General features: G+C 45.2%; 1 protein-coding gene across 1 annotated transcript; it reads right to left on the reverse strand.

Annotated features, from left to right (window-relative positions):
• Positions 1-417: 417 nt before the first annotated feature.
• Positions 418-15,226, reverse strand: Chrna1 (cholinergic receptor nicotinic alpha 1 subunit). The gene is made up of 9 exons (XM_021152646.1): positions 15,182-15,226; positions 9,146-9,291; positions 8,981-9,025; positions 7,976-8,085; positions 6,116-6,311; positions 5,056-5,293; positions 2,801-3,024; positions 1,327-1,566; positions 418-926 (listed from the first exon to the last, which is right to left on the reverse strand). The coding sequence occupies exons 1-9, from the start codon at positions 15,222-15,224 to the stop codon at positions 795-797; spliced, it is 1,374 nt and encodes a 457-aa protein (XP_021008305.1). The 5' UTR covers positions 15,225-15,226; the 3' UTR covers positions 418-794.
• Positions 15,227-15,522: the final 296 nt, after the last annotated feature.

A 15,522-nucleotide genomic window follows, 5' to 3' on the forward strand; every position in this document is an offset into this window, starting at 1 on the left:
TGCTCCTTCGCCTGCTTGGTGTGAGACTGAGTAACTGCCAGATCCTTGAACTTCCATTCACAGCTGCGACTGAACCATTGTTGGGAATTGGGCTGCCGACTGTAAGTCATCAATAAATTCTTTTACTATATAGAGACTATCCATAAGTTCTGTGACTCTAGAGAACCCTGACTAATACAGTATGAAACCATGTGTCTTAAGTAAGGGACTCTCAGCACTTGAAAAATAAAAATTAACTGAGCCAGATAGGTGGGTGGTTCAGTGGTTAAGAACACTGGGTGCTCTTCCAGAGGGCCTGATTCCCAGGTTCCACGTGGACGCTCACAACCATTTGTAGTTCCAGTTCTAGGAGATGGGATACCTTCTTCTGACCTTCATGGACACTAGGCATGTATGTGAGACATACACGTACATATGTAAGTACAATTATATTTATTAAAGGAAAGAAAACAAAAACAATTAGCCATGGCAATACAAACAGAAAACCTTGAGTATCCAAGCAAAACTCTCCCAGGGGCCATTTAGAAACAAACACTTCTTTTGAGGACTCACTTTTATTTACTTCAAAGGGTTTACCTTTAAGGAGACCCATAGTGTTAAAGGCATAAGCAAAGGGGAGACACTTCAAGAATACAGCAGTGTGAGCAGAGATCACTCTCATTAACATGTAGGACATGTAGAACACTGCATGTTTGGTAAGTGTGAAAGGATTCAAGGAGACAGAACTTCCTCTCTTCCATTTTTCCTAGCGATGGCTATGGCTGGGACAGAGGTAGGCTTAGCTCAGCCTCTGCTCATCCTTGTTGATGTAACTCAATGAGTCGACCTGCAAACACAGCCAGCGTCCCGATGAGACACACCAGCATAAAGACTCCGAGGAGGATGTGGTCCATCACCATGGCAACATACTTCCATTCCTCAGCGGCCTGGGGGAAGCAGAAGGCATTAGATAGGAATCCCCTGAGATGGGACACAGGCTCATAGCGCCCCCTACTGGCCTGGACTTCAATATGTAAACCTCCAAACCTCAACACACTGATATTACAACCTTTAGTTTTTGCATAATTAAGCCAAGCCAAACTGACTTACTATAGTTGCCAGAGATAGTCAACACAGTGCATCTGAAGTTAGTAACTAGAGCTTGAAGCCAATTCATTGGTCAACCTCCCTGTCACACTTATGCATTTAATCATTTAGACCCAGAGATGTGTTAGCCTAGAGATTGTGGCGCAAACCTTTGGTCTTAGCACTCAGAAGGCAGAGGCAGGCAGATAGATAGACAGACAGACAGACCCGGAGGTGTGGACTGGGAGCCACACAGCTTACGTTATTGGACTCCTGGTCTGACTTCATGGTCTCTGCAATGTACTTCACGCCCTCGATGGCGCTTTTCACCTCAGGGTGCTTGATGAGCGGAGAGTGAAAGCCCATAGGTGGAGGCCCCGGCTTCCCAGAGATGTCAGATATATCTATGTCTTCTGTAAAAATCCTTTTCTCTTGTTTATCTCTGGATGGTCTTTTCATTGTGGAGAAAAACATGATGTTTGGGATAGTGTCGATAAAAACCTAACATAAAAAAAGAAATTCTTGGCATGAGACTTTTTGTCAGTATTAACAGAATTACTGACTTTGGGTAAGCAATGTGATTTTGGACAAGTCACCCAGCATTTCTAGACCTCACCCTCCTTGTCCTTAAAACAAAAGGACTGTACTAGAGGGCAAAGACTCTTGGCTGCAGTCTACAGCTATGATTGTGTAGTGTAAGCAGTTAGCCACTGGAGGGAGCCTGTGTGCGGATGCCAACGCTGCGCTACACTTCAGACTCTTCTGCAGGCAACAGAAAGTTCCTGGCAGTCTGTGATTAAAGACCGCTCCTGCTGCCTCAAGTATACAAACAGCCTCACAAAATAACTACTATTTTTCTTCTTCTTCTTCCGTTGTTGTTATTGTTGTTCCTGCTGTTAAGTATACAGAGGTCTTGCCCAGAGAGACGTCATCTACAGATTTGGTTAGTTTCATGGTAAGCCAGTATTACTGACACCAACACAGTTCAGTATCTCTATGACGTTTATCAAAGTGGGCATATCTGGTTGGGGCATATGGCTCAGCGGGACAGTGCTTGTTAAGAATTTCACAGAGGGACTGGAGAGATGGCTCAGCGGTTAAGAGCACTGAATGCTCTTCCAGAGGTCCTGAGTTCAAATCCCAGCAACCACATGGTGGCTCACAACCATCCGTAACAAGATCTGGCGCCCTCTTCTGGAGTGTCTGAAGACAGCTACAGTGTACTTACATATAATAAATAAATAAATCTTAAAAAAAAAAGAATGTTCACAGCTCTGAGTTCAATCCCCAGCATGACCACAAAATTAATTAAAATAAAAACATATGTGAAGTATTAACACATTTTAGTTCAATAATATAAATATTTGTGAGCACACGCCTCACATAGGTCCCTCCTTTCTCTCTCTCTCTTTCTCTCTCTCTCTCTCTCTGTTCTGTTCTCCATGACGATTTTCACCAGTGAAAATATGCATGTCTATTCACAAATTGGAAAATACACCAATAAAAAACTGAAGAATGCCCACGCATAAGACAGGGGTTTATTAATCTCCAATCAGAGTCCATAAACTCGAATTGGAAGTGGGCTTAACTTGGTTTACTTTTCCACTGTCTCCGGGAAGGCTACATGAGCTGTCCCCACAAGGAAGCCCAGGAAGGACTAAGTACTAAGTACTCAGGTGTTAGCCAGGACTGCACTGGGTTCACTGAAAGGAGACCTGGGAGTCTCGGCGCTCACCTTCCGCACCCACTCGGGCATGATGTGGGTGCTGGGCGAACGGTGGTGTGTGTTGATGACGATGACCGTGATGATGATGGACGCAATGACAAAGACCATGGTGAACAACATATACTTCCCGATCAGGGGCACAGCGCTGGAGGTGGAAGGGATCAGCTCCACGATGACCAGAAGGAACACGGTTAGGGACAGTAAGACAGAGATGCTCAGCGTCATCTTCTCCCCTAGAAAGGCAAAAGGAAGAAATGTAGCAACCTGCCTGCTCCTGGAACTCCAGGAGGTCAGGATTTGGATACATGGCCATTAAGGCAGAACAAGAGTATTGTATACTGGTGTCACAGTAAGGGGGTTGGGAGGATTGGACGCAGACATGCACAGGGAAGACTGTGGGAGGACATGGAGAAGTGTCTTCTTCAAGCCCAGGAGAGTGGCCTCAGAATAGACTGACCCTGTTGGCTCCTCGCTCTCTATGTGAGCTTTCAGAGCTATAGAGAAACTGGCTGCTGTTGCTTATAGCATCCACCTGTAACATTCCATCAAACAGTCCCTGCAAGCCCATCAGCCACCAAAACCCAAGGTGAAGGAACATGACCAGCTTGTTCTCAAAGGATAATTCTGGTGCTCCTTTCTGCAAGACCTCGGGGCCCTGACAGCATCAAGTGGCCAGGTTTCCATTCCAGCTGCCAAGCAGCAAATGGCGACTTTGTTTCATGCCCTAGACTCTTTTTTGTTGTTGGGATTCAGGAAGACAAGAGGGATTCTGGGTTGGCAAGCTAGAGAAGGTAGAAGTTTAAATAAACCTTGCCCCTGGTCTTTCTGTTACCCAAGAGAAGGCCAGGCAGCCCAGAAATACCTTTCTCTCAATGTGAAGCTGCTAGACCCAAACTGTAAAACAAACAAACAAACAAAACACAAAGTCTGCCATCCAGGTGCTGTCTGAGCACACCTGGGGGCTCACAACCTCCTCGCCTCCTCTCTCTTTCGTCTAGAAGGTTTGTCTTCTCACTTATTTCTTGTTTGATTTGGTTTCCCAAATCCTCTACCGTTTTCCTGCAGGACTGAGTCTCAGGGGTCCTGGCTGGGCAGGCTGCAGGAGGGTCAGGCTGACTGGCACTGGGTCATCTTTGTGGGGTGCTGTTCTTGTTGGAGTCCTAGGGAGCTCTCTTATGTTGCCTTTTCTGCTGTTATTGTAGAACTTGTCACACCCTTTCCAGGTGGTACATGGACAAAGGTCTGTATCTGCAGATTTTTGTAAGAATTCAACCAAACTCAGATTGAAAATATTCAGAAAAATTAAATTGTATCTATATTGACTATATGTAGATTTTCTGCCTCTATCCCTCAAACAAAACGATGTGATAACTATTTGTATAGTCTTTACAGTGTGGCAAGAAATAATTTTAAGTATCATAGGATGTCCAGTGGTTCCATGTGACTACAATGCCATTTTATATGAGGGACTTGAGCATCCTTGGATTTCAGGATCCACAGACATCCTAGAACTGGTGACCTTGTGAATGTGTGAAGAGACTAAAAAGGGGATACAGAGAAAAGATAAGCAAGGAATCCTCACTTTTATCTCCGAAAAAGAGCCAGAACCATAAACATTAAAGTTATCAAGTTATTTGCCATTTGCTATTTAATAATACTATAATAGCTAACATCTACCAAGCTTAGAGTACTCATAAGTTACTATTTACAGTCACAAACTAGTCAGTATTTATAGATGCTAATTAGTTCTGTATTGCTCTAGCAGTGTTTTCTCTTGCTTTCAGGGGTTTCATTTGATTAGGAAGTTGAAAATATTTATTTGCACTTAGGTGTTCAAAAGAAATATGGGGGGTAAAAGAGTCGGCTCAGAAGTCAAGGGCACTGGCTGCTTCATTCCCAGGATCCACATTGCCGCTCACAAGCATCTATAACTGTTGTTCCAGGGGAAGCGATGCCCTATTTTGGCCTCCATGAGCACCAGGCACACACACCCATGTAGTGCACAGACATACATGTAGGCAAAAATACCCATGCATATTGAGAGACGCTCAGTGGCTAAGGGCACTTGTTGTTCTTCCAGAGGACCGGAGTTTGGTTCCCAGCTGTGAGCCCCACTCAGATCCCACTGCCACCCAGCAACTGTCTGTTTGCACCCTGTGATAACTTGGGTCTCTGCACCTCCGTGAGTGCGCACTTACCCCTGGCTGTCCCTAACCTAGCAGCAAGAGCTCCAGGGCTGCTGTTGCCGTGGCAACGGCACTCACCTGAGTCCGTGGGCAGGTAGAACACCAGGCTGGTTAAGAAGGAGAAGAGCAGGCAGGGAATGATGACGTTGACAATGAAGTAGAGGGGCAGGCGCTGCATGACGAAGTGGTAGGTGATGTCCAGGTAGGGAGTGGTGGGGCAGCAGGAGTAGAACACCCAGTGCTTCCAGCCCCGCGCTTCCTTGATCACCCACTCCCCGCTCTCCATGAAGTTACTCAGGTCGGGCTGGTCGCTTTCCTGAGAATCAAAACAAGGTTTGAAGACTCCTGCTACACCACCCCGAGGAAGGGCAGAGACATGGTAGCCACGTACCATACGGAGAGTCACTTTGCCAAGAGGGATGTTGGGCTACCTCTGCTTTGGGGTAATAGGTTTATTTCCTATAGAACACGTCATTTAGTAAGTTAGGGTTGTTCATTTTGGCTCTGTACTCAAATCTCCAGGGAACTTTAAAACACTGGCTCCTGAGTTGCACTCAAGACTCGTTTTTATCAGACCTCTTGGAGACAGCACATAACAAAGAGAATTTATTTAAACTCTTACTTAACCCTCCTGGGTAGTGTATTAAGAACCTTGGCACTCAGGGGCTGGAGAGATAGCTCAGTAGTTAAGAGCACTGATTGCTCTTCCAGGAGTCCTGAGTTCAAGACCCAGCAACCACATGGTGGCTCACAAGCATTTGTAATGAGAGCTGATGTCCTCCCTCTTCTAGTGTCTGTAAATGTCTACAGTGTGTGTGTGTGTGTGTGTGTGTGTGTATACATATATATGAATATATATATATACACACACAGAGATATGTATGTATATATATGTACACACACATATATATTTTAATATATTATATATGTATAATTTAATATATTATATATATAATTAGATTTTATATATATATATAATTTAAAAGGAAAGAACCTTGGCACTCAGCTGAAAGCATACAGCTAGATGCTTCTCTAGCTCAGAGTGGTGCCAGGAGCCTGTGATTGTCCAGAGGCTGACTTGGACACCTAGGTGGCCCTAGTCCTGAAGCCAGCTGCATCCCAGGAGGCCACCACCTACCGGGTTGATGGCCACCACAGAGCCGTCATAGGTCCAGGTGCCCAGCTTCATGCTGCAGTTCTGCTCATCGAAGGGAAAGTGAGTGACAATGATCTCACAGTAGCTTTTAAAGATGGCTGGTGGTGTCCAGGTGATGTGGCCGGTGTAGTCCAGGAGCACCTTGGTGAATTTGACAATGGCAAAGTCGCCGTCTGCGCTGTGGTCGGGATAAGAGAGGACAATGTCTCCAATACTGCATTCCAGTCGATGGCGGTGCTCCCCAAATTTGTCCTACACCAACACTCACTTGGGTGATGGTCAAAAACCACACATTCCTAAGCACTAGCCGAGTGTGATGGCGTGTACTGTGATTCCAGAATTCTAGAAGCTGAGGCAGGTGGACTCAGATTCCTCAGTCAGTCTGGGCTACGTAGCAAAGCCCAGTCTATCAACGAATCAATGAGAGAAAGCCAAAGCTCACAGATTTCTGAGCGCTAAGCAAGGCCCAAGTCAGATTCTGGGAGGATGAATGAGGTAGGTAATCTACAGACTTTACAGAGTAACAAGTGACACAGGCCCGCTGCACCTCAGCCTTTCCTGTCCTGTCCCCAGAGACACCTGTAATGGCAGACTCCATCTGTGTGCTTTCAGAGTTGGCTGGAAAGACTAGAAATCTAAAATAAAACACTCCTAGCAGCTGAATGTTGTATGGGGGAGGGGCAGGACCGGTGTTCTTCTGAGAGCTATTTAGAACTCGGTGGGACAAGTCACAAACCCAGATGCCCCTGACCAGCAGTGGAGCGAACACTAGCTGGAAGAGAAGGCCACAGAGCCCCTCGCTGCCTAAGTGTGGTCTTTGGCACCAGGCATCTAGGGAGGCCACGTGAGTTGGAAGATCCAACATGGTCACATTGCTGGGTCCCTTTTCAGAAACCGGAAACAGATTTAAAAAAAAAAAAAAAAAACCTTTCATTTCCTCCTCTAATTCTCGGGATTCATTATAAGGGCTTCCTTCACACGTTAGACAAATCCTCTACCACTGAGCTGCATCCCCAGCCCTTTTCTCTAGCCACGGAGGTGCTTCTGGTAGTCTTCGGAGAGAACGGGGGTTGTGGAGTTCTACTGAAGACAAGACACTGCATCTATCAACATCTCTCTCCAGAAAGGCACCACCAAACAGTGGGGAGTTTGGCTCACCCTGCGATCCCAGCTCTAGCTGTGTGCTAGATGCTGGGATGGCCGCCAGAGGGCACCATTTTCATCCACAGCTCCTACCAGCCCCAGGAACATCTGCTGTAAAGCACCGGATCAGACTGCAAATCTTCTAGCTAGCTGACTGCGCATGCTCCTGTTCCTGCCTTGGAAGGATGCTCTTTGAAATGAATATTCCCTGACAAATGAAGGGCATATGATAATGAGCGTGTAATTAAGCCAAGTGTCGTGAATCACATTATAATTTCACAACACACAGTCTGTTGCAGGACCCAGTGGATGGCAAGGGAGGCATCCGGGCACTGATGGTGGGATGGCGTTCAGGATGTGATGAATAACACTGCCGAGAGTTGAGACCCCTGGGGCGGGAGGGTTGGGGGGAAGGTATTCGATCCCAAGGAACTCGGAGACAGGAAGTCTCGGTGTCTCCTGTGGTTGCCACAAGCACCATTGCAGCTCTCCGGGATTAATGTCCCCACCCACAGCCCTGATTCAATTTGGCTTCCATAATTGTTTCTATTCATAACATGGGATGCCATATGGCGCTCCTTGCCTGTCAGCGTGGTTCTGGTTTTAAGGGTTATTTAATGCAAACGATGGGGAAACGCATGTGGCAGTCCTTCCGAGGGGACGCTGGCCCACCCTGCCTGGTCCTGTGGCGTTGCTTACTTGTTATAGAGAACGACATCCGGCCGCCAGATCTTTTCCGAGGGGATGTGAATTTTTTTCACTCCTCCATAGTCATCTGGATTCCATTTCAAGTTGTAATCGACCCATTGCTAGAAAGAGAAACATTTCCTCGGTTAGAAGGCCAAATCAATGTCCAACCTAGAGTGATCCAGAATTCGGATAGGCCAGCAAGCTTTGGAAATGCAGTGTTATCAGCTGAGTTGTATTACGGTGAAAATCACTTTTGCAAAGTGCTAGGTCATTCTTAAGAATGGGCCTTTAGTTGGCTCTTTATAGAGGAATAAAGTGAAGACGAAGTCATTAGGGTGAACCCTTGTCCAGCATCTTTATAAAAGAGGAAATTTAAGTCACACACACAGACACCAAATACACAGAGAAAATGTTTTGTGAACATGACAGCAGCTATCTACAAGCCTAGTAGAAAGTTCTGGAATTGATTTCCCCTCAGTCCTCAGAGGGAACAAGCTCCAATGACACATTAACTTTGGAACATCTGGCCTCCAGAAGTGTGCCATGATAAATTCCTGTTGTTAAAGCCTTCTAGTTTGTATTCCTTGGCTATGGTCTCCCTAGCAAATGAATCCACACAGAGAAAAGCAAACACGAAAAGAATGAAAAGAGAACCAAATCAAACAGGACATCAGCATGCATATATATATATATGTATATATGTGTGTGTGTGTGTAGTGTGTGTGCACATGTGCATATATGCATATGTGCACATATGCACATATATGTATGCATATATTTATGTATGTGTATATAGATGTACATATGTATATGCATACATGCATATGTGTATATGTGCATATGTGTGTATATGTGCATATGTGTATATATGTATCTATATGCTTCCATCATCCCAACAGACCTCCTTTCAACATTTTGGTATATGATTCTCCTACCTAGATTTATTTCCCCTGAGCCCAGGTTTAATTTTAGGTGAACAAACACAACATAAATACAATAACCCAGCTGGATTACCTGTTTCAGACGTACATTGGTTGTCACAATCTGATTTACTTCATCCTGAGAAGAGAAAAGATCCTGTCTTTAGGGTATGAGTAGGGAAGCCAAGGGGAGATGGTCCAGTCTGAGATGGGGTCCCACAGGGTGGGTGCCACAGGGAGCCCCCAGCCCTGGTCTTACCACATTGATAAGCTGGATCAGCTGTAGACCCACGGTGACCTGTACAATCTCACGGTGGTCCTCCACTGGCCGGACTACACTGCTGTAGTCTTCAAAGAGCTTTGCCACCAGACGAGTCTCATGTTCGGAGCCCAGAACAAGGCCAGCTGGGCAGGAAATGACACATATATTGTCAGATGCTGTTCTCCACCCTGCACACAGTCTCTCCAGGGTTAGTGGCACAGCCAGCTAATGAAAAGCACACAGAGTCCCCTCCCAAACCCAGTTGCTGGTGTGGTGTGTCCCCTCCCATACCCCAGTGAGACAACCCTTGTTCTCTGGATAGGTGACCTTACTTAATGCAGCCTCTGGCCACCTCACATTCGACAGGACACCACACACATGGGAAAGCCACAGAAAGGCTAGGTGCTTCAGACCCTGACATGTCTGGACTTACTGGCTGCCTATCTCTTGATGCCATTAGCAGTTAAAAGTAGATGCTGGCTTACAGCCCCTAGGCTGGCCACAGTGAACAAAAAGGAAAGTAATACGTTTGGTGAAGTTATGGAAAAATCAAAACCTCACACACTGTTGGTGAGAATATAACATATTAAGTTCCTTAGCAATTTAAACTAGAGTTATCATATGGCCCAGCAATTATCTCCTGGGTGTACATCCAAAAGAATAGCAGCACTACATACAATATATGAAGTACCATCAGCAAATATGTAAGTGGATGCATTGTGGTGTATCCAAACAATGGAGTAGTATCAAGTCATAAAAGGGGAAGAAAGTAAGGATATTGTCGAAAGATGGATGCACCTTGATAACTTCATTAAGCTAGTGTGAAAAGTCAGATATAAAAGGCTACCTGGTACATGAGACATCTGGATGCTAAGTCTACAGAAGTGGAAAGATTGCGGGTTCCAAGTGACTTGGAGAACAGGGCCACTTAATGGGTTCAGGGCGACCTTTGGAGACAACTAAAGAGTGTCAGAACTATGTAATGGTGATATTACCACTGAACTGTGTACTTTAATTGGTTAAAATAATCAAATTTATGGGATGTGTATTTTATCTCAGTTTTTGACAAATCTCTGCCATTAGAGCCATGTACCAATTAAAACAGGAAGAACAAACAAACCAACCAAGCTGTGATGACTTGGGGTTAGGACTTCTATTCAGAACACAGTTCCCTTCTTGGGTCTCCTAGGTACCGCCCCCCATCCCCCACCTTCTGCCCCCAGAGGCTGCGGAGGCAAGGTGACCACTCCGACCTTCAGAAACTGCATGACTTGTGCCAAGGTCACTCGGCTAATAGAACCTTCACATTCCAAGTGGTGATCCCAGCTCCTAATTTTATGAGTGTGGTGTGGGCTGGCTAGAGCCTCACAACTGTGGATACCCTTATCCCTAGGGCATACCCCTCCCAAATTCGTCATGTGCCATATAAGGGCCTCCATAACTCCAGCCTGACAAAGACTGAGGCTGCCTATCCAAGAGCAGACGTGCAATCTGTTTACCCTGATTCATGTAACCAGACACCCCCTGTCTGAAGGCTGTTGCTGAGGTCACCATTACTTCTCCACGGGCCAAGAAACCTTTAGATGTTAGATTCATGAGATGTGTTCCCTCTTTGCTGGGTAGTGTTATTTCTCACCCAGACCTTAGATCTTTATAAAATGACTAATGCTACACAACTAACTGGTAAGTTAAATCCTATGACTGTCTATAATCCTCCCCAATAGTTATAATGTTTCAGTGGGTGATTTTTATTTTATTTTATTTTATTTTAACCCCAGCTTCACAGATGAGAATACTGAGGCTTAGTGCTTAGCCATACCCTTCCAGGTCCCCTCCTAGCTAGAAGCAGGGTTCCAGACAGTTTATCTCATCCCTAAAGGTAAAATGTAATCTCTAATTAGATGTGAGCTTTTGCAAATCTCCAGGCGTAGCTTAAACATCTTCGCTGGGACCCCCATGAACCCCGACCTGGCCACATCTCACATCTAGCTTCCTAAGTTGTCTAAAGCACAAAATTCCCAAGAGTATCAAAGAACTTTCTCATAGAACTCCCCCAAACTGCAGACAAGCTGATGACCCTCAAGAGGGGGTGTTGTGCAAAGACCCAGATTTTGCACAGGAGGAACACACTAGAAAGCAAGAGGGTCAGCAGTATGTCCCAGAAAAGCTATGCATCTAGCCTAATGATTCACCAAGAGAGGAGGATTGGGGCAATGGGCATGCCAGCATGCTGGAGACACTCACCTCCTGCCCTTGCCCATGCCCCTTGTGAGACATTTCAACCTCAGTCTCTACTTCTTAGAGTGGTTTCAGTGGGCAAGGTGAGGAGATACGGTTTCCCTCCACAGGGTTTATAGAAACATTGCTGTCGTCCATTACCAGGAAACAGCCCATAGGACCATCAGTGAAAGAATGAGTAAGCAAGCCGATGTAATAGAATTTTACGAGACTCCAAGGAAGAATTCTGCGAATCCCTTTCCAGCTCCAATATGGCTTGCAGTGCTGGAGTCAAAGCATGCCAGTAAACTCTCTTTCATTAAAGAGGAAGGTTCTACATAGAAGACAAGGCATGGCAACATTGCCTGTTGTTGCCAAATCTCGGTGGTAGTGACATTGTTACCTCACCAAACATCTGTTGAATGTCTACTGCATGCAAACATTGTTTTAGAAATGTTAAAATATTTGAAGGTGAACCTGTCAAGGCTAACTTCTCTCTACTCACATGGTGAGTGACATTTGCCATTAGCATCAGTGACTACTAGCCTATTGAGAATTGATGTGCTCTGAGAAAGGTGGCAGTGGCATGACTGAGATTCTCGAGTGGATCACGGGAGAAGTTTGTTGAAAGGTGATATATAATCAGAACTGCAACTGTTGTGTGTTCAGCAAGCTCGGAGAAAGCGACCCTGACCAGAGGACGAATTCTGCCACAAGTTCAAAGGGCATTTTCTACATCATATTGCATGTATGTGACTATGTGTAAAGTGTGCTTTCTAGATCATATTATATGTGTGTGACCGTGTGTATTTGCATGTATGTGCAAGTCGAAAGACAACATCAGATGTCACTTCTCAGGAATCCACATCTTTTTGGAGATGGCCTGTCATTAGCCTAAAATTTACAATGTAGGCTATGCTAGATGGCCAGAAAGCACAAGGGATCTCTCTGCCTTCCCTTTCCCAGCACTGGGAGTACAGACATTGCCACTAACCTGGTTTTCTAAATATAGGTTGTGAGGAATTGAACTAAGGTCCTGTGTTTGTAAGGCCAGTGCTTTGCTGACTGAGCCATCTCATCAGCCCAATTTTTAAAATTTATTAGATATTTTCTTCATTTACATTTCAAATGCTATCCTCAAAGCCCCCTATACCCTCCCCCGCCCCCGATCAGCCCAATTTTTATTTGTACACAGGGAGCAGGACCCTGGTTTTGATGAATAAAATTCTGAGCTGTAGTGAGCCACCTTGGGTAAACCTTACTCCAACCTCATGCTACGTTTCTACCTTGGTGATTTCAGGTTGTTTTAGGCCTGGGGGTGGGGGGAGACACACCAAGGTTTTAAGTGACCACATTCTAGAATGTATGGTGTGCCACCTTGCAGGTCAGTTTAAATCTTTTACCTTCAGTTTCCTTACAATAAACACATTTAGGGTGTTGGGCTGCATTTTATAATTCTAAATTCCTATAGACTACTGTTCCAACCTTTGCATGGCTCTAGAAAAGGACCTGACTGGGACAGTGAGGGAACTGAGAAAGAAACATAGACAGACATGTGGACACAGACACATGGACACACAGAAAAGCTATGATTGGATGGTCTGGTCTCTCAGGCGAAGAAACCTTGGAACCCAGGGTGCTCAATGTGTTTATTGAATAGATTGAATGGGGGGAAGAGTTGTTGCATACAGTTAAGCAAGGATGCAGGGCTTATGAAATACAGTTGGATGAAGGGGGCCAGGTTAGCTGTCTCCATGGGAACAGTTCTGTAGTCATCATCCATAATACGCAGGGGGCGGAAAACACATCCTTCCAATATTCACACGTGAACCAGAGGAAGGCTTTCCCATTTCCCTCTGAGACTCACCCCAGAGGGGAGGCTGTCCTATTCCTCCATGGGTCTGAGGCTTTTGGGGGTTCTTGACATGGCCACACCCATGTCAACACACATACCTACCCAGGATCTCACCTGCTCAGGGCTTCCTCTGCTTCTCACAGACTACGTGCAGAATCAATTCAGGAAATTTTGGTTTGATCAAAACACACAGCATAGACGTCTCTTAACAGCTGCACATGAACTTTGCTGTTCTAAGAGGTCTTGTAGGTATTTTTTAGAAGCATATCACTTAAGGATTTTCACTGAGGGGGCTGGAGAGACGGCTCAGAGGTTAAGAGCACTTGCTGCTCTTGCAGAGGACCCAGATTCTGTTCCCAGTACCTACATGGTGGCTCACGTGGGTATCTGTAACTCCAATTCTAGGGGATTTGAGGCCCTTTTCTGACCTCTCTAGGCACCAGGCACACATGTGGTGCACATACATGCAGGCAAAATATTAATACACATAAAATTTTTTAAAATCTTAAAAAAATTTTTTTTAAACAAGTTTTCACCGAGTGTAGTGTTTGTAAACTCATGCATGCACATGTTGAGCCTGCTTCAGTTGGATCAACTTCAAATTCCACAGGATTTAAGGTATCTGAGTTTAGATATTTCCTCTAACTCTGTTTTATCTTTTTTTTAAGATTTATTTATTTATTTATTTATTTATTTATTTATTTATTTATTTATTGTAAGAACACTGTAGCACTGTAGCTGAGACGCACCAGAAGAGGGCATCAGATCTTGTTACAGGTGGTTGTGAGCCACCATGTGGTTGCTGGGATTTGAACTTCGGACCTTCGGAAGAGCTGTCGGGTGCTCTTACCCACTGAGCCATCTCACCAGCCATCCTCTAACTCTGATATTGGAAACAAACATATATATATATATATATATATATATATATATATATATATATATCCTCTCTGTTCTTGCCTGGAAGGCTTGTGTTTGTCAAAGCAATGTTAGAGCGAGGGGAGCTGCAGGCTTTAGACCACCTTGCACCTCAGAGAGATGGTATCCAGTAAGTTCATCGGAAGTGATCAACACACATCTCCTGTTTCCCTCTTCCGGAAGTCTGGGGCTCAGGATAGCGTTTCAGCTGTTGTGATGGACACATTCCAGAGCAGAGAGTAGGTCAAGGGCTGTGCTAGGTTTCATAAGTCCAACTCAAACATAAAACCTGCCTATCAGTAAGATCCTTAAAAAGTGTGGGGTGGTGGACTTTTAAAAAACGAATCTCTGAACTTAAAAAAAAAATTAAACAGGATAAAACAGTTTCTTTGTAGAGACAATTTAGTTACATTTGTTAACAGGTTTCCTTTCCTGGCACCTGTAGCTGCCAATCAAACCTCTTCATTCTCAGACAAATTCTAGAGTGACAAAAGGCCCAAAGTTACAAAGTTCACACCCAAACTATGCAATCTAGTTATTATTACTACTACTACTAATAATAATAACAAAAATAACATAATATCAAAAATAAAATAACAAAGTTTAAATAATGTATGATTTTGCATTGCTCCTAGATCTTTTTGACCACATGCAGCCCTCAGGCTGAGTGTTGGACATGACTGCTAGGCGTCTGAACATGAAGGTAGCTCAGAATGATAGCATAGTCCACCAGTGGCTCAGACTGTACACGTGGCACTACGATGTTCGCATGGCTGAGCCTGCGACCAGGCAACCATAGAGCAACCAGGATCTCTTGCTTGCAGCTTTTGATCAGGCAGCTCCCACTCTGGGAAAAACAAACCCAAAATCTATCCTCAAGAGTCCATTTGAGCCGACACCAAGCTATGACTGATAGAGAAGCCTTTGGCTGGTGTAGCTGTGTCCTGTCTTCCCATCAAAGAAACAAGACTGGAGTATGGGACAGGGGGTATGGCAACGTAGTGTTTCACCCTCAAAGGCTTGCCCCCAGTCCTGGGACTTACCGGAGCAGAGGCCTAGCAGCAGGAGAACAGTCGAGAGCTCCATGGGCTGTGGGTGCTGCTGTGGCCGCCAGCGGCTTGCTGCCGGTCCTACTCCACCCTGGCTTAGGGAGCTTGGCTGCTGGCCTTGGAAGCCAGCTGACTCCACAGCTATTGTCTTACATCACCTGTGTGCCTGCATGACAGCTGAGCTGCCCACAGCCTCAAAGCTTGGGGCCTTCTGTGGCCACAGACGTGCCTTGCTTAACATGATCGCTATACTCTTACTAGATGTAAAGTGCCTGAGAGTCTACATAGATCATGAGTCAGAGGTTTGTCGTTGTGTTTGGTGTTGAAGATCAAAC

Source organism: Mus caroli, chromosome 2, assembly GCF_900094665.2.
Source record: "Mus caroli chromosome 2, CAROLI_EIJ_v1.1, whole genome shotgun sequence".
Lineage (NCBI taxonomy): Eukaryota > Metazoa > Chordata > Mammalia > Rodentia > Muridae > Mus > Mus caroli.